Source organism: Amblyomma maculatum, chromosome 1 (assembly GCF_055883805.1).
Source record: "Amblyomma maculatum isolate TAMU_Amacu chromosome 1, ASM5588380v1, whole genome shotgun sequence".
Classification (NCBI taxonomy): domain Eukaryota; kingdom Metazoa; phylum Arthropoda; class Arachnida; order Ixodida; family Ixodidae; genus Amblyomma; species Amblyomma maculatum.
The window spans coordinates 184,396,255-184,418,677 of record NC_139344.1 but is presented as its reverse complement, the minus strand read 5'-3'; the positions used below and the strand labels follow the sequence as shown (position 1 = coordinate 184,418,677).

The 22,423-nt window shown below is 46.8% G+C and overlaps 1 protein-coding gene across 1 annotated transcript in view; it reads right to left on the bottom strand.

The window, feature by feature from the left end:
- The window catches only part of sbm (L-type amino acid transporter sobremesa), a 109,134-nt gene that overhangs the window by 40,006 nt on the left and 46,705 nt on the right, over positions 1–22,423 (bottom strand). Inside the window, exon 2 of the mRNA XM_084589787.1 lies at positions 1,526–1,696. Within this exon, the coding sequence (XP_084445913.1) occupies positions 1,526–1,696 (171 nt within the window). The remainder of the gene's footprint in view (positions 1–1,525; positions 1,697–22,423) is intronic.

Below are 22,423 nucleotides of genomic sequence, written 5' to 3'. Positions count from 1 at the left end.
GAAGCTGAATGGATTACTCTTTTGTAAGATGATTGTATAAGTAACCCTTCTGTCGCGTTGTTGCGTTGTTGCCAAAGGAGATTGCGTATCTGGCTGATATGACTTGCTAGCGCATGTTCTTTTGGCGCATGTGATACGCGGTGGTATAAAACCATGCTTTCTTCCTTGAATAAACATTAGTTGGAAGTTAGCGCTATGGGTGTCTTCTTTCTCTGTCCTTGTCTTGGTGCGCTACATTTTGTTCCCTTCGATGACAACAAGACGAGCGCTGACTTTCAACTGACAGGTTTACTGCATGCCTGCATCCATATGTATGAACACGTTCACACAATAAAAGAACCAAGAACAAATAAACGATACACCAGAAAACGTAAGATATGCAAGATAAACATGTGTCATCCAGAATTTCACAACGTATCATTTTCTCGTGTTCATAAATCTTACACGTTCCGATAAAGCTATAGACGGGCTGCTGATACAAGTTTCCTTTATCCTGTTGATTTCATTTGCTTCTAAAATTTCCCGAACTGTCTGGTCATTATGCCCATTGATTATTTTTGCTTCCTCTAGAAAGGGCTGGCAAGCGTCGCTTTTACAGTCCCTGCAGTGTATGCCCATAATTTTTTTGTACCGTACCAAAAACATTATTGTGATGCTCGATTAGTCTTTCGTTAATACAACGTCCCGTCTGTCCGACATAATGTTTTCTACAAGACAGTGGAACAGAGTACACCACCCCCTTCTGGCAAACCACATGAGGGTCTTTGTGTTTTATGGTACAGCCCTGACCAATGCTTTTCGGGCCATTAACTTTTTAGCACATTTTCCCTAATTTATCGGGAGCCGAAAGCACAGCTTTCACACCTGCCTGATTTCTTATACGTTTTAGTCTATGCGAGAGTTGATGAATGTACGGAATGACCGCTATCTTTTGTTTTGTCTGCTGGTTAATGGATGAGCTCCCCATGCTCGCCCGAGAAGACTTTATACTTCACAAAATAGTCTCCGCTACCGATACCAACAGCTGCTTGGGATATCCTGCGTTTTGAAGCCCTCGAGTTTGATACATGAAACTATCTTTAATAGAATGGATGCATGATGATTTCGTTATGCTACGTTTCACTAATTTCGAATGTGAGGACTCGAAGGAAAGCAACGGCTTGCTGACGCGTGGTTTATATGTCAAACACGTGTGATTTGGCTTAGAATTGACATATAACTTATGTCACTATGATAACTTATGTCACTATATAACTTATATCACTATGAAAATATGATCAGGTTTCTTCCTGGGAGGACGCTCTTTTTGCCACCGGCCTGATGAACAAGCAATGACTATTCACCCGGGCGAGGCGTGAGGTGGAGACCAGAGGGCTCCTGGACATTTAGGAGCCCTCCCTGGATGTAAGAGCTGCCTATTTTTCTTTTTTAAATAAAGCTTGTTCCTCCTACCTCCTACCCTCACCCTATTGACAAGTGCCTACTGGAGAGACGTATTCTGCCAGAAACCAGCGGTGTGGCTCACCGATCATGGTCCCTACGATTAGCGCTACGCCGCTGACGAGCCCCACGCGGCGCTTGAGCTGTACGGCGCCCTGCTGCGATATGGTGGAGACGACATCGTCTTCGGGAACCGCTCCATTGGCAGCCACGTGGCCGTTTGTCTGGTCCAGGGGTGTCGTAGTCGGCCTGTACACTGCGCATAGATACACGGCATCACACCAATCAGCATGCGCCTTCAAAGGTCTACAGCCCAAGTGGTTCACTTCTTAAATGGTAACTTCTAAGCATTTGGGGGCCTTCTTCGTTGAATGGGATAAAATTATAAACCTTCACAATATTTACAGGAATTAAATGCAATAAGAGCCGCATGACGCCGCTCAGAAGCAAACCTCCTGGGCTGCAAGCCTGTGACAAAATCTTTACACCTCGCCATTTTCACGCCACTGTGCATGCTCGACACATGTGCACTGGAGCCCGAACAGCGACCTGCGCTTTTGGACATGGGGTGGAAAAAATATATCGATTCCGAAATATATTTCATTCTCTCAGCGATGACGTCAAAATTGCATATGAGGTGACGAGAACTTGTGACATTCTGTGACGTTCTGCAACGCAACCTTATTATGCACAGATTCAAATTTTAACCCGCCAACGGCAGAGAAGGCGATGGAATGGAATAGAATAGAATCGTTATATTATTCCACCCCTGGTAGGCATCAGTCAAAGGTTGTAAGGACAGCGGGTTGGCTGCGGGGCGGTGGTACCAGAACACAGGCAAGGACAAGAATATTTTATTTATTTATTTTCAATACAGTCAGTCTCTCTTGGAGACCTTAAGACATGAGAATTACATCCATCATGTTTAAAAAATGAGAATAATAATAGACAAAACAGCTCCGCTGAACGACAACAATAATTCAGGCAATCTATACAGCACAGAAAACTGGAAATAAGTTAATAAAGTCGCACAAACAACACCCAAAAATAAAGACAAGTTCCAAAAAGAAAAAGTTGGGACTAGAGACTGTTCACTGTATGAAATAAGAAACAAAAAGACGAAAAAAGCATCGCGAAGTAGCTGATTACCACGTATGAGAGATTTAGGATTCCGTTCGTAATTGACGAGCGACATTGCATCAGCACAGCAGAAGCCGTGAAGACAAGGAGTTGCTGATGCTGACTGGCACATGTGCTCTGGTGGATGCCATCATAAAGGGATGGTGAATAATTTATACCGTATGGGTTTCTTCAACGTTTCACTGCTGGAAACCTTGATAGCTGATCGCCTCAGCTAGCAGCTGGATGGCCAACGTCGGCTGGCCAAAGCACCTAGCCGCTTCCGGAACTACTTTGTGCGCTTTTTTTTCAGTTTTTATCATTTCTATTACCACAATCAACCATACTCCCACCACACTGCTCACTGGAGGCATTCTCGTAATTCTTCGAGGCTGTGATGTTTCAAATGGGAGTATTATTGCCTGCCAGAGGCATGCTAGTGATTTTTCGAGGCTTCAAATGGTCAAATAAGAAGCAGCCGGAAAATTCCGGCCGCCATGGGGTTACTAATGCTCTCGCTCTAAAAATCTGCCAGAAGGATCCTTTTAATTTTTTAAGGCTCCGAGGCTGCAAACCATCGACGCCGAAGCTGCCGGCAAATTTTGGCCGCCATGGGGTTACTAATCCTCTCACACTGAAGGCATACGGCAGGCATGCTTGTGATTTTTTGCAGAGCTTGAAGCTTCAACCTTCGACGCCGAAGCAGCCCGGCAATTTCGGCCGACATGGTGTTACTAATGCTCTCGCACTGAAGGTACTACCAAAAACATGCTTTTGAATTTTTAGGTTTTCAGGCTTCAAGCGTTTGACGCCGAAGCAGCCGGCAACTTTTGGCCGCCATGGGGTTACTAATCCTCTCACGCTGAAGGCCTACGACAGGCATCCTTGTGAATTTTTTTCAGGCTTTGAGGCTTCAACGGTCGACGCTTAAGCAGCCGGCCAATTTTGGCCGACATATGGCTACTAATACTCTCGCACTGAAGGTACTACAAGAACATGCTTTTGAACTTTCAGGCTTCCAGGCTTCCAGGCTTCAAAGGTCGACGCAAAGCAGCCGGCAAATTTTGGCAGCCATGGGTTACTAATCCTTTCGCAATGAAGGCCTACCAGAAGCATGCTTTTGATTTTTCAAGGCTTCCTTGCTTCAAACGGTCGGCGCCGAAGGAGCCGGTAAGTTTTGGCTGCCATGAGGTTACTAATCCTCTAGCACTGAAGGCCTGCGACAGGCATGCTTGTTAATTTTTTAGGGTTCGATGCTTCAAACAGCCGACGCCGAAGCAGCCCGTTATTTTTGGCCGACATAGGGTTACTAATGCTTTCGCACTTAATGGCTACCAGAGACATGCTTGTAATTTTTTAAGGATTCGGGGCTTCGGATGGCCAACTCCAAAGCAATTGACCAATTTTGACCGACATGGTGTTATTAAGGTTCTCACATTGAAGGCCTACCAGAAGCGTGCTTCTGATTTGTCAAGACTTCGGAGGCTTCAAATGGTCGACACTGAAATAGCTGGCTAATTTTGGTCGACACGGGGTAATAATGCTCTCGCACTGAAGGCCTATCACAGAAGACCTTGAGATTTTTTTCAGGCTTCGAGGCCTCAAACGGTCGACGCCAAAGCAGCCCGCCAATTTTGGCCGACATGGGATTACTAATGCTCTCGCACTGAAGGCCTACCAAGAGAATGATTTTGATTTTTCAAGGCTTCACTGCTTCAAACGGTCGACGCCGAAGCAGCCGGCTACATTTGGCCGACATGGGGTTACTAATGCTCTTGCACTGAAAGCCGCCAAAGGGTGGTTTTGATTTTTCAAGGCTTCGAGGCTTCAAAAGGTCGACGCTGAAACCACCAGCCAATTTTGGCCACCATAGGGTTACTATTGCTTTCGCACTGAAGGCCTACCCGAAGCATGCCTTCAATTTTTGAAGGCTTCGAGCCTTCTAGCGGTCAACACAGAAGCAGCGGCCAATTGTAGCCAACAAAGGATCATTAGCTCTCGCATTGAAGGCCTTCCTGCATGCTATTGATTTTTCGCGGCTCTTCAAACGGCCGACTCCAAAGCAGCGGCTAGTTTTGGTCGATGTGGGGTCACCGCTCTCGCACTGAAGGCCTACCAGAGGCATGCTTGTGATTTTTCAAAGCTTCGAATAGCCGACGCCGAAGCAGCCGGCCAATTTTGGTCAACATGGTATTGCTAATGCTGGCACTGAAAACCTACACGAAGCATGTTTTGATTATTCACGGCTTCGAGGCTTCGAACGGCCGGCGCAGAAGCAGCTGGCTAATTTTGTTTGACATATTTGCCTATAATGTTCTCGCACCAAAGCCCTACCAGAAGCATGCTTGTGATTTTTCAAGGCTTCGAGGTTTCGAATGGCCGACGGCAAAGCAGCAGGCTTATTTTGGCCGATATGGGGTTACTAATGCTCTCGCATTGAATGCCTACCAGAGGCATGCTTGTCACTTTTAATGCTTCGAGGTTTCAAAAGGTCGACGCCGAAGCAGGCAGCCAAATTTGGCCGACAGGGGGTCACTATATCTCGCAGTGAAGGCCTACACGTGTGATTTTTTAAGACTTAGAGGATTCGAATGGTCGACGCTGACGACGCCAACGCCAACGGACAATTTTTTTCGAGATAGAGGTGCTTACTAACGCTCCCGCGTTAGAACAGTTTTTAGATATTCGTAGTAGCGATGTTTGAAAAAGACAAAAATTGAAAAACTGAAATCAGAATTGGGTTTTTCAAAAAGAAGTGATGGCGTCACGATAGCCCAATCTATGACGTCGCAAATAGTCGCAAACCTACGTGCACAAAACGTATTAGGCACAAATTGATTGGCTGAACTGGTTATTGTAAGTGCCCTAAAGTGTGGGCCCTCATTTGCCTGAATTAAATGAACAAAAGTAAGAACGAAATTATTTTTGCACGCCCGACGCTCATGGTTGCTTGTAGAAATGCCCTTATATTGAGAAGGAAGGCCATGAAATGGGACAATTTTAAATTGACCTGCACTGCAACAAAATCCACTCCATTGCGAAATTTGGCAGAAAAGGCCGGAAAACTACGGTGCACCTGCGTTGAAATCTAGTGAGATCTTGGAGGTAGCAGGAGCGCCAGAGTTGCACCTAAAAACGAATATACTTGCGGTAAGGCACTGACAACAGGGGTCGCTTCTAACTAGATATGACGTATAAGCTACACGTCATCACTGCTGCGACAAGGCGGCTTGCAAGTGACGTAACGGCATGAAGATGCAAAGGTCTCTGTATCAGTCTGTACCTTTTTATCGTTTCTTATTTGTTCATGCGACCAAAACACAAACAGCACGCATACAGTCTAGGGCAGCAAGCATAGGACAGCAATTTGTTCGATATTTTACTGTCAACAGTTTACCTTGAGTAAGTCTGGAGTTATTCCCCTTTAAGCTTTCACACGTATTAAATGCATAAGAAGGCGTCAGCACCAGTCATGCCATTCTAGAACACACACGCGCACATATAGACAAGCGTAATCGCATATTTGAAACATTTGCTGACATTAAATGAAACCCCTTCATGCGGCTGGTGGAGCAGTAGCTGGCGCGCAGGTGGTTTAAAATGCTGGCACACGTGTTCAAGTGCACACTTGTTTAGCGGAGCTCACCGGTCGATTTCGCGTACATTGTGTATCGCCCGCGCTGTTGTGGCCGCCCACCAGGAAGCCAGACCGAGGAAGGGAATCGCTACTTTCCGCCCAGAAAGTCCATCGATCGCGTCATCGACCCGCGTGGACAAAAGAGAGAAACGCACGGCACGCGGATGCTAAACATGAAATGGGGTTCGTGCGGCGAATACGTTACGAGCTCTAGAGTTGCTGGTAATATATGTAGGTCCAAAATTAGAAACACGGAGAATCCGGGTTCTCTATTTTAATTTTGTTTTGTTTGTACCTTCCGCTGTGAATTTGTATACCAGGTGTCCCAGCTAAACGTAACGAAATTAAAGAAAAAAAAAAAAAACAAATGCAGGGAGTGTGCTAGCTCCGGTCAAATCAACTGACATCAGTTGAAAGTCACCGCCCTCAGTCTGCAGTTTCTTTTTTTCGTTCGCCACAGTACATAGTTACTCCACTAAATAGCTGTCTTTTATGTATAGGCTTGAGGAGAAAAGTGTCAAAGCAAAAACTGTAGATCGTCTTGAAAAAGATCAAGCTGTAATGTTTACATGAAAGTACTATTCACAGAGCTTTATTTTTTTTCTTCTTTTTTTTTTTTGGGGGGGGGGGGGCTCTGAAAAACAAAATCTACCATGTGAAGCTGCTGGCTTGCATCCCTTGCCCAGTAAGCGAACACGCAAAGCTCCACCGAAGAGACCAAAAAACAAACAAACAAACAAACAAACAAGCAAACAAACAAACAAACAAACAAACACGCATTTGTTCTCTGAAACGCGTATTGGGAAGTGACACCACATTCATGAGGAAGCTTTATTTTATTGCGCGAGTTTAAGGCGGGCAGGTAAAAGCTACTTTACACGGTAGCCTTGGTTTCCGCGTTTCAATTAGGTGTTTTTGAAGACAAGGTCATGACCCAAGTGTTGGTTCCTGGATGTGTCTTCTAGGGAAGACAGTCATTCGGCTGTCGTTAATTGCACACCTGCATATTTCCTTTATGCATTCAAATATCCCTGCTACACCGACATAACAGCGCTGGAAGTCTGGGCAGTCCGTGAATGTTACGGTGTGTGTTTCAAGACAACGACAGGCCGGTTCAATAAAGTGTGATTCCCATCCCTCTCCAAGCATAAACCTGCACTACGCACTCGTAGTGAAGCACTGGAGCTTCACTACGATATTGCTCTAAAACCATTCTATTTCCAGTCATCCGAACTGATGTCATTGTTTTTCAGTTTTTCTCCGGGCGATTCCTACCTCAGGACTGCGTGGCACCATGCACACCTTAGACATTACACACCGGCGAGGCGAACATGATGTTTCTCCAAACGGGCCGGATGCTTGCTGCTCGTCTGTAGGCATCTGAAACCACCGCCTGCTGCTCGGCTCCTCTGATGTTCGCGCCAGTTGATATCAACAAGCTAAATATAGTAACATAGCCAACATGAGCCGCCCTTTCGCGGCCGAGCTAGGTGTTGCACGCCTCCTGCAAATTGTGCTACATACAATTGCTCTCGACATGCTTTAAACCATGGCGCCTTGAAGACCGCTGCCATCAAGATGACTTACCGGTGTTGCGTATTTGTCATTTTCTTGCTTTTAATAACTGCGCTTAGTTATTTTGCTTTGTTTTCACACGTTAATTTAAATCATATATTTTTCCTCCATGATGGATAAGGCAACAAAGCAGACGCCGACACAGAAGAAACACACACACACAAAGACAAGGACGATGGTGCAGTGAAAATAGAATTATTACCCGCGCAACCTTCTCTCTCTTCACTTAACCTACCTGCAGCTAACTTCGTTCTTCACTTCATTGTCCTGCCGGCACGCGTAGGAGGATCATTTCCTTGTTCGGTAAGAGCACAGAAGGCATACTGATACACTGCTCACCAGACATCTCGATAGCCCAGGCTTCTAAAATCATTCGCGTCAATTTTTCCTTGTTATTTTTCAAAACTTGCGCGTTGTGAAAGTCGTCTGGCCATTTTTTTTTTTTTTTTTTTTTTTTTGCGTATCACACAGCCTTTCCTGCGCACCGTTGGTGGCAGAGCAGAGAAGGAGGTGCGTGGATCTAAATAATTCAGCTGTCAATGCAGCATCATCCTTGTCTGTGTGTGCGTATTTCTTCTCTGTTGTCTGCTCTGCTGCGTTTTCCATCATGTCCGACTGACAAGCTCAACGACCCACTGTATTATTAGTGTTCCTTCACTTGTCACACCTGCAATAAATGCCAAATTGTCACCCCTGCAATCACTTTATTCGTCGCGCAGTTGCCCCCTTTCGATGCATGTTTTTCATTCTGCATTAACACTTGCGTCGTGTTATTTTCTTCATTTTTATGCATTTTTATGCCTTTCCTGGCAATGTTATTTGTCATATCCCTCCCTGCAATAATGCCTTCGAGTGCTGCAGGACTCTGTAATAAATAAATGTAATAAAAAAAGTCCAGGGTCCAATTAGAAGTTACATTACAATTTAGGTCGGACAATTGTTTTATAAAGCAGTAACTGGACATAAAGAACGATGGAAATTTCGACACAGGTACCCGGACATGCGGTCGACATTGTTAGTAATGAATTCTACATGCTGTTTCCAAGAGAGGTCTTGAGCTATATGCACAACGAGGTATTTATACGATGGAACAGACTCCAGAGGGATATTGTTAAGTTCATAAGTGTTTGACACAGCAAAGAATCGAAAAACACGCATGTGCTTACACTTGTAAGACATTTAAGACATACAAGTGTAAGACATTTAAGACATTTAGAAACAAGGTTAAAATCAGAGCGAAGAACAGAAACGTCAGATTCACTTTGGATTTCCCGGTAGATAAAACAATCGTTAGCAAAAAGGTAAATAGAAACGATATTGTTAGGCAAGTCATTAACATAAATTAGAAAAGGTAAGGGCCCTAGAACCGAACCCTAATGAACACCTGAACCCACAGAAGAGTAGCTGGAGTTTGTATTATTTGTAGTCACGAATTGACAACGATTAGTGAGGAAAGACTGGAGTCACGAAAAAACGTTAACGTCGGATTAAGATTACTCAGTTTGGGAAGAGGTAGTTGGTGAGAGGCTATCGAAGGATTTAGAAAAATCGAGTCCGGAATAGATCACCGGTTCAGAGTGAAGTTGCAGATCGTGTGTAAAACATAGAAGCTGGATCTCCCAAGAATATGTTTTTCGAAAGCAATGCTGGTAATGACTGAGAAAATAATTTGACTCTAAGAAATTGGCGAGGTAATGACATGGTCTATGATTTTACACCGCATTATCATGAACTTGCACCACTGCCTTATCCACATCCAAATACATGTCTGGTAACAAAGGACTAAATAAAAGGCATTTAAGAAACTAGCCTTTAACTTGACTAGCAGATGGATGCTAAGTGGGAAGCGAAAGGGTATGACACTACACTGAACGCTACACGAAGAACAGTTGAGTTAGAATTTTGATTAGAAGTTTTTCACTGGCAATTCCGGGGTACGTTTCAGCACTACGAGCCCAGTAGCTCTCGTGCAGAACTTGGGGCCTGGATAGTTGCTCGTCTGGGTGTTTCGCACCACAACACAGCGATTTCCGTTTGAACGCGGACGACCGGAGCACACGTGCACTCAGAGAGCCGCGGTGGAGTTGCCCGAGCGAAGCCCTCCGCAGGACGCCGTCAGAAGAGGCACCCTTGTCTCTATGCAATCTACAATAAGCTTGCGAGGATGGAAATAGATGAGGAAGGTGCGTACAGCCTGTGGAATGACCATAAACGTATTAAATGCCTGCAGATGGGACACTTGGTAGAAAGGAAAAATCAGGAAACACTCCTTCGTACAAATATTCGACAAGACTTAAATTGGTGGAGAGGTAGGAGGACTCCACAAAGCTGGTGGAACAGTGAAATTAAGCAGGCAATAGAACGAAGACGGATGGCTTCCAGAGAACACATAGAACCTAAGAAAGCGCAGCTATCTTAAAGGGAATAAACAGGAAGTGGGAATCCCATCGGCAAAAGAAATTGGAAGTTCAGGTACTTGCGCAGAGTAAAATAAAGCAGCACACCACTCGCTGGATGACCGAAGTGCTCGACTCAACTAAAGATGCGGCAAAGAAGTTCTGGAGCCATATAGGCTGGCAGGGTAAGAGGAATCATAGGGGGCAGGAAGCGATTCAGGACGCCGAGGGAAAATGTCTCGAGAAGAATGACGCCACAGGATATATTACATCAGTTATTGCTGAATCATTTATGAGCGATGATTGGGTAATATTCCAGAATGAAGAAACCACAGAAAGCACGAAGGAAAGGAGCTTATAACTGACAAATCTTAACTGGAAGCAGGCAGAGACAAATATTCATGTTTGTACAGCCATAGGGATGGATGAAATTCCAATCAAGCTATATAATGGGCTTAGTCCAAGAGTCAAGGACACGCTGGTGGAAATAGTCATAACAAATGAAGAAATACCGGACAGCTGACGACAGAGTATAGGATGAATTTATTTATGAAGGAAAATGAGCTAGGAAGAACGTTAAATCATTTATACCGAACACGATAACGTCATTTACGTACACGCTGACAATGTAGGCAGTGAAACTAAAAATGCAGGCATGGATAGAAAGCAATAACGGGTTCAGGAAGCGCCTAGATGATAGCGTTTCCGTGATAACCCAAGTAGCCAGGGCGGAAAGAGACCGCCGTATTCAGCCTTTCTGGACATACGACAGCGTAAACAGGGCACTCCTGTGGAACTCCAATCTGAAGGCAGCGGTAAAGAAGTAATTAAATTAGTAAAGTAAATACACAGGGATAATAAAGTTGAGATTGCATGAGAGGGGTTGAGAAGTACGTCTACTGTCGAGGTATGCAAAGGGCTAAGGCAAGGGTGACCGCTACCCCCGCTGTTTTTCATTCTTTATATGAAGAATATGGAAATGAGTCTGCAACAAAGCAACCTTGGTTTTAATCTTTTGTGTAAGCTAGGTGGAACGGATGTGCAACATACGCTTCCAGGATTAATGCACGCGGACGACATTGTTCTATCAGTCAATAGCCAGACAGATTTAGAAGCATTAATGGTTAACATATGTGAACACGATGGAGATGCAGTCCGTCTGATGATAATCAATGATTTCAGTGATAAAAAGCTGACAGTACAAGGGAGCGAGATACCAAGTGGCAGATATAAGTACCTCGGGGTATGGCTAAATGAAGGACAGGTATATATGGAAAACATGAACAGGCCACCAGGGCGAAGGGATGCCGCGATAATGAAGCACAGGGCATTATGGGGGTACAACAGATATGAAGTACTTGAAGGTATTTGGAAAGGAATAATGGTGCCAGGGCTTACCTTCGGAAACGCGGTTTTGTGCTTAAGGGGGGAAGTCCAGTCGCAGTTGGAAATAAATCAAAGACCTGTGGGAAGGTAATTAGCACTTGGAGACCACGGCAAAGCTACAAACGAAGCAATGCAGAGAGACGTGGGCTGGGCATCTTTCGAGGCACGAGAGGTTCAGAGCAAAATATTGTACGAAGAACGCCTCAGGAAAATGGACGACAACAGGTGGGCAGCTAAAGTATTTAAATACTTATAACGAAAGGAAATTGACTCACAGTAGCAGAAAAGGAAACTAACCAGTAAGTATGTAGGAAGGCAGGACGGAGAAATAAAGAACATTAAACGGGAGGTAAAGAGCGCAGAGGCTAATAACTGGAATAATTCAATGGAAAAGAAGCCGACCCTAGACATATATAAAAAATGTAAAACTCTGATTGAGAACGAAACCTTTTATGACAAGTGAAGAGGCAGCGGCCTTTTCTCTGGAGCTAGATCAGGATGCCTTAGAACCCGAAGCTACAGAAGGAAGTTGAATGAAGATGAAACTTGTGCTATGTGCGGTAGATGCCTAGAAACAATTGAACATCTTATACTGGACTATGGCAGCACCCATCCAGATGTCGATGGGGGATAACCCGCATCTGAAAGTAAAGCCGTTAAGGTTCAATTTAAGTTAAAAAGCATAAAAAGAAAGGTTGAGCATGGTGATAACGCCCCCGTTTCAAAGGGGACGCTCTTAACATATATACTTCAATCCATCCATCGATCTAAGCGACGCTGCCATCCCTATATGCTCTGACGGAGTTGCAGAATACAAGAAGGCGAGCAGAGTTCCGCATCCCGGTGCAGCCGCTGGTGGCAATATTTTCTTCGCGCGCGGAATGTTCGTGGAGCGGTGGAGTAAACCGGCTGCCGACCTTCTCCGTTTCCCTCGCGAGTGGCCGCCTAATCGTCCAGTCAACCCCACCGTCTCGCACCCGCCCACTTATCGACGTTGAGCCAGCCTCGCCGCGACTTTATTCGAATATCCACAACGGCGTGGTATCGACGGCGGGCGAAAGCGAGCTGCGTTAGCCGGCAGGGGAGCGTGATGCGCCAACCTTGCGCCCAGAGCATATGCAGCTGTTCTCGCTCGCTCACGTGTGACGTCGCTTGTTTGTCTCGCTGGGGGGTGGCTTTGACAGCGCCCCGTTAATAAAGACCCTCGCAGACAGACGTTATCCTGCTCGTGTAATCGTTTTACGCTTCCAGCCGTGTCGTAATGAAATGATGGGCACTTACAGGGGCGCGACGCCCACTGAAAACAGGACAGGTGTGGCGACGTCGGTCAAGGTGCAAAAATATTTACGAAAGCCACCAGCAAATCCGACAGGGCCTGCTCGAACTGACTCCACTGTGTTAAAACGAACGGCGCACTGAATCTGTCTCGAGAGAAGTATCGACCCCGGGCGGAGGGTGCAGCACAATACGAGCTACGCAAGGGCGAGATAGAGAGTTTTTTCGAGTGAATTAGAACACACACACAGAAAAAAAAAATCGCTTTTCGGACGCTGGACGAAACTTGTGCAGCTGTGTAGCTATTGTTCGTAGCGCATTTACAACTCACTGTCAACAGCGTATGCCCCGTCGAGAATGGCCTTTCTCGCGCTATATGTATAGTGGATCTGTGTACCAAGCAAGGTCGCAGCAAACAAAATTGCGAGAACTTTAATTTATTCGTCCAAACATTTGCATGGAATAAATTTACAGAATAGACGTCAAACAGACAGCCAACAGAGGTGCACTGCACACAGCCGCGGACAGTGTCAGGGCTCTTGAAGTTCTTTCCTGGAAATGATGACGAACCAGTTACAGTATCAAGAACGACACATTCTCGTTGATTTTATTATTTTGAATTTTTGTGCATAGTCCACGCGGCTAAAGGTCGGTTATCAGAACGCAAAAGAGCAGATAGGACTGTTCAGTACAGGTTAATCGTTCTCACACACTGTGTAGTCATCGTTCTCGGCGGCGTCTGCAGATCCGTCCTTCAACGGCTCCAGAAGAATCGCTCACTAGCAGGCGGTTAGCACCATTAACGCCCGCATAGGCAGCGTCCCGACGATGCTGTCCCAACAACCACATTTTTTTTAATGTCTCTTTCTATCGCAATTATGCACTGGAAAGAACGGCCGCTATGGCTGAGCATATTTTCCGGCGACATTCACATTCTGCAAGCGGTACCAAAACTATCGCTTAGGCACAGTCGATGTGAACTCCTCCCTTTACATAAATTATCACAAACGTCTGTTTTAGTTCCTCAACCAGACCGGTCTCTTCTCGACCTGTCTAGCTTTATCGTCGTGCAGTGACTGCGAAGTACCTAAAGTTGTTCTGTGTTATATCGTGCATGCTGTATAATTTAGTTCATTAGGATGTGGAAACATTATCTTGCTGGGAGGCTGCAGGTGTCATGGGCTGGAAATAGCGTAAACATTTCTACGCTCCGCGGCGAAGATTTCTGGGAGACAAAATTACGAGAATCGTTGCGGCTTCCGCCGGAAAACGACATTTGCTGGTGACGCAAGCGCCTCGGATAAGAACGATGCAGAGGAAGTTGCTCCTAGAAAGAGAACCGAGCGAGTCGCTTCCTAGTCGACGCATGATTCTCATTATCCACGTGCGCTGCTCGCGTGGTACGATGCCTTGCGCGACCTTATACTGAAATATGGAAGGTAGACGCCGTCTGCGGGGCAAAAGCAGAGGAATGTGTACACTCGTCTCCCTCTCATTTTTTCTTTCAGAAGAAAAAAAAAAAAACGCGAAAGAGTGGATTGGAAAGTGGTGCAAGAGTGGCGAAGCGTTCACCGATCTAATTTCTTGGCACGGTAGGCAGCTTTTTCTCCTTATTCGGCGAGCGTCTTCCGTTCTTTGGGTGCTCCAAGACAAGAGCTTGGAGCGAGCAGTCTCTTGGCTCGCAAAGAGGGCCTCCCCCGGCAGGTCTGGCTCGATTGCGAGACGCCGCTTCCAGGTAAAGAGGATCATCGCAAGCGTAATTCCGTCCCAAAGATGCACGGCCTCTATCGAAAATCTCGCGTACTATTTGTCCACCCAAACGGCGCGACGTCTAAACCCGAGCAGCTCCTGTGGCCGTAATAGAATCGAGCGCGCTCCACAGACCAGCTCGGCGTGGCTCGGCTCTCGGCCCCTGTGTCGCCGCACAAGTGGCACGGCAAACCACCGCGTCTGAAGCCAGTGGGGCATCGGGCCCTGGGGGAGGAGGATGACCAAACCCACCACTGGTCTTGGCAGTGTGCCCGGCTTCACTAACCTACCTTTGACAGCTTGTCGTACATGTGTCGGCCAAGCAACCCGCTTCGACCCCACGCATACGCACGCATGCGTTCAAATGTCTCTTAGTCGCGCCGTGGGTCTCCGATCAGAGTCCTGCTCAAACGTGCGCATCAAGCCCCAAGCGCGCGTCGTAAATGAGAGCCATCCTGTTCGCTAGCTCAGCCGATCCGCTGTGAAAAACCGGCGGTACGCCATTGCATTGCGCCGTACAGAGATGCGACAACGTTCGAACGCTTGTCGCGATCAGCAAGAGCATTCCAGCTCTATAGCTCTGTCACGGAAGTAATCACGATCTAGCGCGGTGAAAGTGCTCACGCGTGGTCTTGAATGAGCTTTGCGTCAGACAAAGCTTTCATTGTAGTCAGTTCTTCTGCCGTTGCACTAGGCTTCGCGGACAGTGGACGTTTTCGCATCGCCAACAAGCCTGCATTAAACGAGTGGTGTCAAGCAGCGGCAAGTTCTCGAACTAGCCGCCAAAGGAAGCCCTTTTTTCGCGCTGACTCTGCGCTCGTCGAGCACGGCTCCCACTGCAGGCCGAACATGCAAAGCAGCTCCAGCGGCAACCGGTTCGCGCCAGCAGGATGCGCTCTCTATGAACCCAATTAAAGAAATAAAAATGTACGGCCATAAACTTGCACGGCCAACACGGAGCGAATGTACCTCTCGGTGGATAACGCGTCGGTTGTTGGCACTGCACGTATGTAGCAGTGCACCGGACACGCGCTTCCGGCGAAACCAGCGGACGAGGCCGACGCTTCGCTTCCGGCACACGCCCGACGGCACCTTGTTCATTGGATTGGAAGCCACGTGGGGAAATCGCACGAAGCGTGACACGTGTCCCCCAACCAAATTTGTTGTTCCTCAACTCTTATATCGTTATAAATAAAGCGCACACTTGTTAGCGGGGACCATAAACGCTCGGGCGAAGGGCAAAACGCGGTCCATTTTGGTCGGCATAAAAACAGACTGAGTCCAATTGGTGCTTCCAAATGCGCGTTATCAGCTGTGAAAGTCGCGAGAGAAATGCCGAGGGAAAGCTCGAGTTCATAGGGAGATTTGCCGAGAAAGCGTGACGCGATTCCTAGTGACCCGATTCCGAGAAACTGCCTGAGCTAGCTGGCATTGCGTCATATACGTGCAGAACAGCACAAGTAGACACGAGCACATACGAAACAGGCCGCTGTCTGTGTCCCTCCTCGTTTCTGTCTACCAAATTTGAGCGGTCTCATCATGCTGAGCTTCGAACTAGAATGCATACTGTGTGGAGAATACTGCACATTTTGAGATCGCAGGGTGACCGGAAGAGAACGGAGCGCTCCGGCGTAGTGGCGCAAACGGACCACATTTAGAAACGCGATGAACCGGTTGTCCGAGACTTTTCCAAATAAAAAAAGCACCCTTAAAAAGAGAAAGAACGAACCGCTTTCGAAGATCGCAATGCGCAGCTGCGAAGATCCTCGCACCACGCCCTTCTCGGTAACCAAATAGAGAGGCCGTCGACCTCTGCGCTATCTATTGGGAGCAAGAGGAAGCTCGGCCCACTCGTTGGCTGCCGACCATCGTCTAGCCTGAGGCAAAAGGGTGCCAGAGGTCGTCGCGTGTCGACATGGTGCACTCCAGAGATTGTCCACCTCAAGTTGGTCCTTGCACGATGCATGAATAAATCTTGGCTCGTAGTGAGGTTCTTGCGCGTGTACTTGGACTGATACGAGGCAAGTGGTACAGGCGTTTCAAATCTCAGCTATGACTACACACGGATGCCACTTCCGAAAGCTTTACCAAAAGCCGCGAATACATTGACGCGCGTTAGAAAATAAGGATCGGTGAATTAAAAGAGCTCTGCGTCAAACCATGCAGTTCCACCCAGCACAGCAGAGTCAAGAGGGTCATATATCTATACTTGCTCTCTGCTTCGTTTGTCGCTGCTCGGATGGCACGTGGTCGCATCTGTATGCTACTTCAGTTGTCGCCAGGCCATGGATATAGTCGGAGCGGCGGCACAAGTCCGCGTCTTCCCGTTGCTGAAGCTGCTTCCCTCTACTGTCCTCGTTCTCAGCATGATGTTCGCTGCTCAGCCATCAAGCATTTTTAAGGCGAAAGCCTTTATTGCCTCATGGTTGTCGTCAGCAAACGTGTCACGCTTTTGCGGCGACTCTGATTGGTCGAGACGAGATGACGTCATGGAGGTCTCGACCAATCAGAGCACCACCACAGTATGCGCGAATGCGTGCCTTATATGACCATATGACAATCAATGGTCAGTTACTAATTAATAACCAGCTAGGTATTAATTGTGACGAATTAAATGGTTAATAATTAGACTAACAATAATTACTAGTTAATGACTAAATACATATATACTGTTCCATTACTAATTAATAAAAATTGCTAATTGGTGACCGTTGCGCAATTGCTTAATTAAATCCTAATTAATTCCGCCTTACATGGCCATATGCTAATCAATGATCAATTACTAGTTAGTGATAGTTGCATAATTAATTAAACAATTACGAATTAATGCCGCTCACCCGGCAAATCACGTAGCAGAATGCAGCACTCAGGCTTTCGCCTTTCATCACTTTAGCCGTCAAGTGTCCTCGAAACCGATAGCGTATGAGTAATCGATTTAAATTACAATTACTCCACGCGGGACTTGGCTGGTTACAGTGGTCAGTTGCAACTACAGAAAAGCCACTGAACGATTACAGAAAACTAATTGATTACTATCGAGCTACTTCCAGATTTTATTGCGACACAAATTTACTCGGACTACGATGAGCTGGTCTGGGCAAGTTGATATTTTGTTACACGCTGTTAATTTTCAAGTCAAGTTCTGTTTGCAATTTGTCGTTATATGCAAATGTTTTCTCATCAAGATAGCAGCTACAGTGGACATTATCTCAAGTCATGTGCTGCAGGGAAGAGCACCGTCATAAAGTATGTGAGCACCTGCACCAAACCGCAGTAATATTCACAGAATGCTTGCTTCGTACGCCTTATTGAGATATATCCGCGCCGCCTTTATGCCCTGTGTGTAGAGGGATACAAGTTGCGGCACCATCTGACAGTGCGGGGGTCCTTACAGAGAGAACATATGATATTTGTCGAGACGAGAACTCCTACAGGAGATGTCGGTGACCCGATCGCAATCCAAACATGATGGCGTGTGATGCTTCTTCGCAAATGGTCCGTTGTCACTCTATCACGAAAGAAACTTACTCCCTAGCACCAGTGTTTGCTGCCCAGTTGAGAATCTGAAAGCTGTGCCATCGGTATTGTTTTCTGAGGAAAAATAAACTGATTACGAATAATCGATTATGGGAAAAAAGTAATTGAACTACTGAGAACCAACAACTTCAAAAAGTAATCGATTAATTGCAGAAGTACAAAAATACAATTGATTGTAAGTAATGAATTACTTGTAAAGCGCTACGTAGTACAACCCTACAACCAGCAGTGGTGGTGCAATGATTAGGGCGTTCGAATGCTGTGCTCAATGACGCGGAATCGAATCTTGGCCGCGCCGTCTGCTTTTTTATGGAGCGAAAAGCAAGGCGTCCGCGTGTGCTGTGCGATGCCAGTGTAGGTTAAAGAACCCTAGGTGGTCGAAATTTCCGGAGCCCTCCACTAAGTTGTCTCATAAGCCTTGTATGCATGAGCCCGACGCAAGCGGGTCGGGCAGGGGGAGCCGGTTGTCGAGCTGATCCAGCTCGACCCGTCCGGGTTTACATGAGCTCGTTTCTGTCGGGCAAAGGTCGCTGCTACACCGTGCGTCGAGCAAGTGAACCAGGCGCAGGCGGGAGAGGAGGAATGCTCAGACGAACAGCTCCCGTCCCCGACCAGCAAGGAGGCAAGAGAGGAGGCGCCTGCCCAACGCGTCAGCGTATACATGCCCCTCGCCCATCGGGTCGAGCACCCCCTGCAGTCGGGCTGGCGGGACCCGATGGTCCTTTAGCTCGACCCCCTAGCGTATACATGAGCCCGATAGCCGGTTTTCAGCCCGACAGGCCTCCCCGACCCGACTTTGTCGGTCTCATGTAAACCCCCTGACAGCCTGAGTTGATTTGTAACGTTACGACACCATAAATCAAACCAGTACAACCCTGCCGTGCAGCTACCGATAGTCCATTCTCAGCGGCTAATAAAGCAAGTAAGAATACTATATGTGCGCTGGCCGACAAGCCAGTTGACAAGTGACCACAGTGCTTAAAGGCCTCCTTTCCCTTTTAATTTTCACTGCCGCTCCAGAGCCTGGCCCAGTAGCACGAAATATCTGTACTGGCCAAGGCTCAAGCCAGATGGTGCCATGCGTGATGAGCGTAAGATGTGATCCACCATTGGAAGTCCACAAAGGGTGATGTTGTGAATGAGCAGAGCATGGTGTAGATATGCCGGTTGCCACCGGAATGTATATAGCGCTGTTGTTCATGAGGAAAAAGGGAGCACGAAGCAGTATGATGCCGCTTTGGTCTTCTCCGCAAAAATTGGGAAAATGAAATTCGCTCTATTAAGCATACAGCGAGAAGAGAATCGCATAAAACCGTTCTTGTCCAAGAGTATGAAAGCCGCGAGCCACAGAAGCTGATCAAAATAAGCGCGCCGGACATGGCACGTACGCCTGGTTCGTCACAACGCTTGGGCCAACATCGCACGCTCCACAGCTTCGCATCTGGCGTCATCCCAGTTGAATGCTTTGCCGCGGGCGCCAGTGATTTTCGCTTTGTTTCTCCACCTGAACAAACACCTCAGTCGGAGAAGGTTTGCCGTCATCAGCAAGTTCACAAAAGCAGCCCTCGCGTCGGCAGTATCATCATGGTATATGGAAAAAAACTGTTTCCAAAGTTCCTTTGCCTATTGACGGGAAATGCGTAGGAAGGGTAATGTGATTCGTACTGAAATAAAGCTTTTTCAAATGAAAATACTTCACAACCTTGCTCGCCTATGTATCCTTCCGTGCACGCCTCCCATGGTGGCCCTTTCCGCTAGCGGGGATTTTCCGCCAGCAGGCAGATTGATCGTGGCTTCTTTCCGACCCGATGCGCGGAGCTGTCTGGAAACGTGTATACACAAGCGAGCGAGCGAGCGCAGCTGATCCCGCCATAATGACGACGCCAGCGGACACTTGGAACTGCTGCATAATAACAATAAAAACATTACTTTGTACTCCTCTACGTAATTAGTGCAGCTGATCCCGCCATAATGACGACGCCAGCGGACACTTGGAACTGCTGCATAATAACAATAAAAACATTACTTTGTACTCCTCTACGTAATTAGTGTATTTTGGATCCCTATACGATTACTGCATAGTTGTAATGCGGCTTGTTTCGGTGGTCTATTAATAACCGCCAGAGGCTGACCATACTTTATTTCACAAGATGACTGCAGTACTAAGAAGTGTACGCTGTATAAGGGCAACCTGAGCCAACCAGCACTGCACGCACTACAGGATCGTGCTCCTGCCCTAGTGTGTATACGTGCTCATCGGCCTTGGTCGCCCTTGACTTTCGGAGCTCTGTAAACAGCTTGTGGAACAAAGCATAGGCGCGAGCAGATGATCAGGAAATTAGTGATGTTGTTCCCTATTATGCCCAAAGCATTTGAATCATACCAGTTAGGAAACTCCGCTTCAAAACGGAACTATAGTTTTAATACGCACTTTTCGGATGGATGGATGGTTAACTATACCACCATTCTATTTATTGGATTTTTGTTTCTACATTACTAATATGTTACTTTTCTGCTTTAAGCCATCAATCTTCCAATCGCTTTTTCTAGCTTCCACCGCAGGTTAATTCACCCGGCCACTGGTACCTCTAAACCCCAGAGCCTCAGGAAGAGTGGCTGCGCCTGCATCGACATCCGGATGAATACCATCACATTCGACTATAAATGTTCAATTGTTGAAGATGTTCAATTGATGAGTTGTGCCATCTAGAAGCGGTCAATATAAACTTTCTGCTACTGTCGTCATTGCTTTCTGAAAATCCTTTTTGTTTTTTACTTTGCCACCTTAATTAAATCTACGGCTGTTATGTCGAAGAATTCTTGCTACCACAACTCTTCAACTTATTTTATCTTGCAGGTTGTTGCTTTTATCAAGAATCTGAAAGTTTTCAACTTATACACAGTTCCCTGTATTGGCCGCAGCCGCCGCCCCTATTCGTAAACACCCGAATTTTGACCGATAAAAACCTCCCCCCCCCCCCCCCCCCCCCCGCCTTTTTTTTTATACGTGAACCCTATGGGAAGTTTCGCAACCAGTTATATTAAAGAGCTCTGGTTATGACCATATGTAACCTTTCCTACGCCATAAGAATTGGTCCTGCGACCGACATGTGCAAAAAGGAAAAGAAAAGGCTAGAGGGCACACAGTGGCGGCTGGCTTTCAAACGAAAAGTGCACCACAGATCTAAGGAATGCACTGTTCCAGTTCACCCGAAATAAAGTACGGAATCTTATAGCTTTGTATTGAAGTGATTTGATCCGCTTGATAGAAATACGCTGTTCCTTTCGAGAAGAAAAAAAAAAAAAAAGCGAACATACCGAAGCACAGACCGAAATTTGTCAATTATGCGTGATCGCTTGAGGTATTGGTGGCATGAAGTACAGATGTTGTCCTGGCGGGGAAATGCGCTTCAAAAGCTAATCATTCACGCAAGCGGAACAAAAAAAAAAAAAACTGTCGCTGCTTTACATGACCTCTCACAACACCCATTTGATTTCAGTTGGAAAGAATGCTTAGGCTTTTTTATTTTTTTTTTTAGATATGGCATGCCCTGGTACATATAGTGTATATATAACTGCTATTTGTATTTTACCCTGTATATATACAGGGTGTCCCAGCTATTCCCGTGCGACCTTCATGTTTTCATCAAAACAGCCCGCCGCGGTGGAGCAGTGGTTACGGACCTGGACTTCTGTTCCCAAGGGCGCGGGATCGAATCCCGGCCGTGGCGGCCGCTTTTCGGTGGAGGCGAAAAGCAAGGTGTCCACGCGCTGTGCTGGTGGTTTGCGGAGTTTAACGTCCCAAAGCGACTCAGGCTATGAGAGATGCATCCGCTTGCTGTGCGACGTCAGTTCATGTTAAAGAACCCCAGGTGGTCGCAATTTCCGGAACTCTCTACTACGGTGTCTCTCATAACCTGACTGGGACTTTGAACCCCATAAACCAATCATCCATTAGGCTCATCTGTCGACAACGGAAGCATGCAGTAGAGAATTTATCTGCCTCGAGCGAACACGCAGTCGCACTGATGTTCACTGCAGGGACCAGAGATTTCCGTGGCCTCGCGCGCTGGGACAAACAGGCGAGAGCAGGCTAAGCGGAGAATGCGGAGTAGCGCACCACTCAAGGAAAGTTACTCGGCCCTTCAAAGCGTTATCATAGCTAGCCCTCGAAAGGTGGATTTCGGACACTCGAGGCTGCCGGTGTGGCTTCCGGGGCAATGGGGCCATTAGGAGGCGGGCCAGGGCCGACTGATACGAGCGCGTATCGATACTGTGGCTGCTTCGCCCTGGTAATGGTATCGGGTGT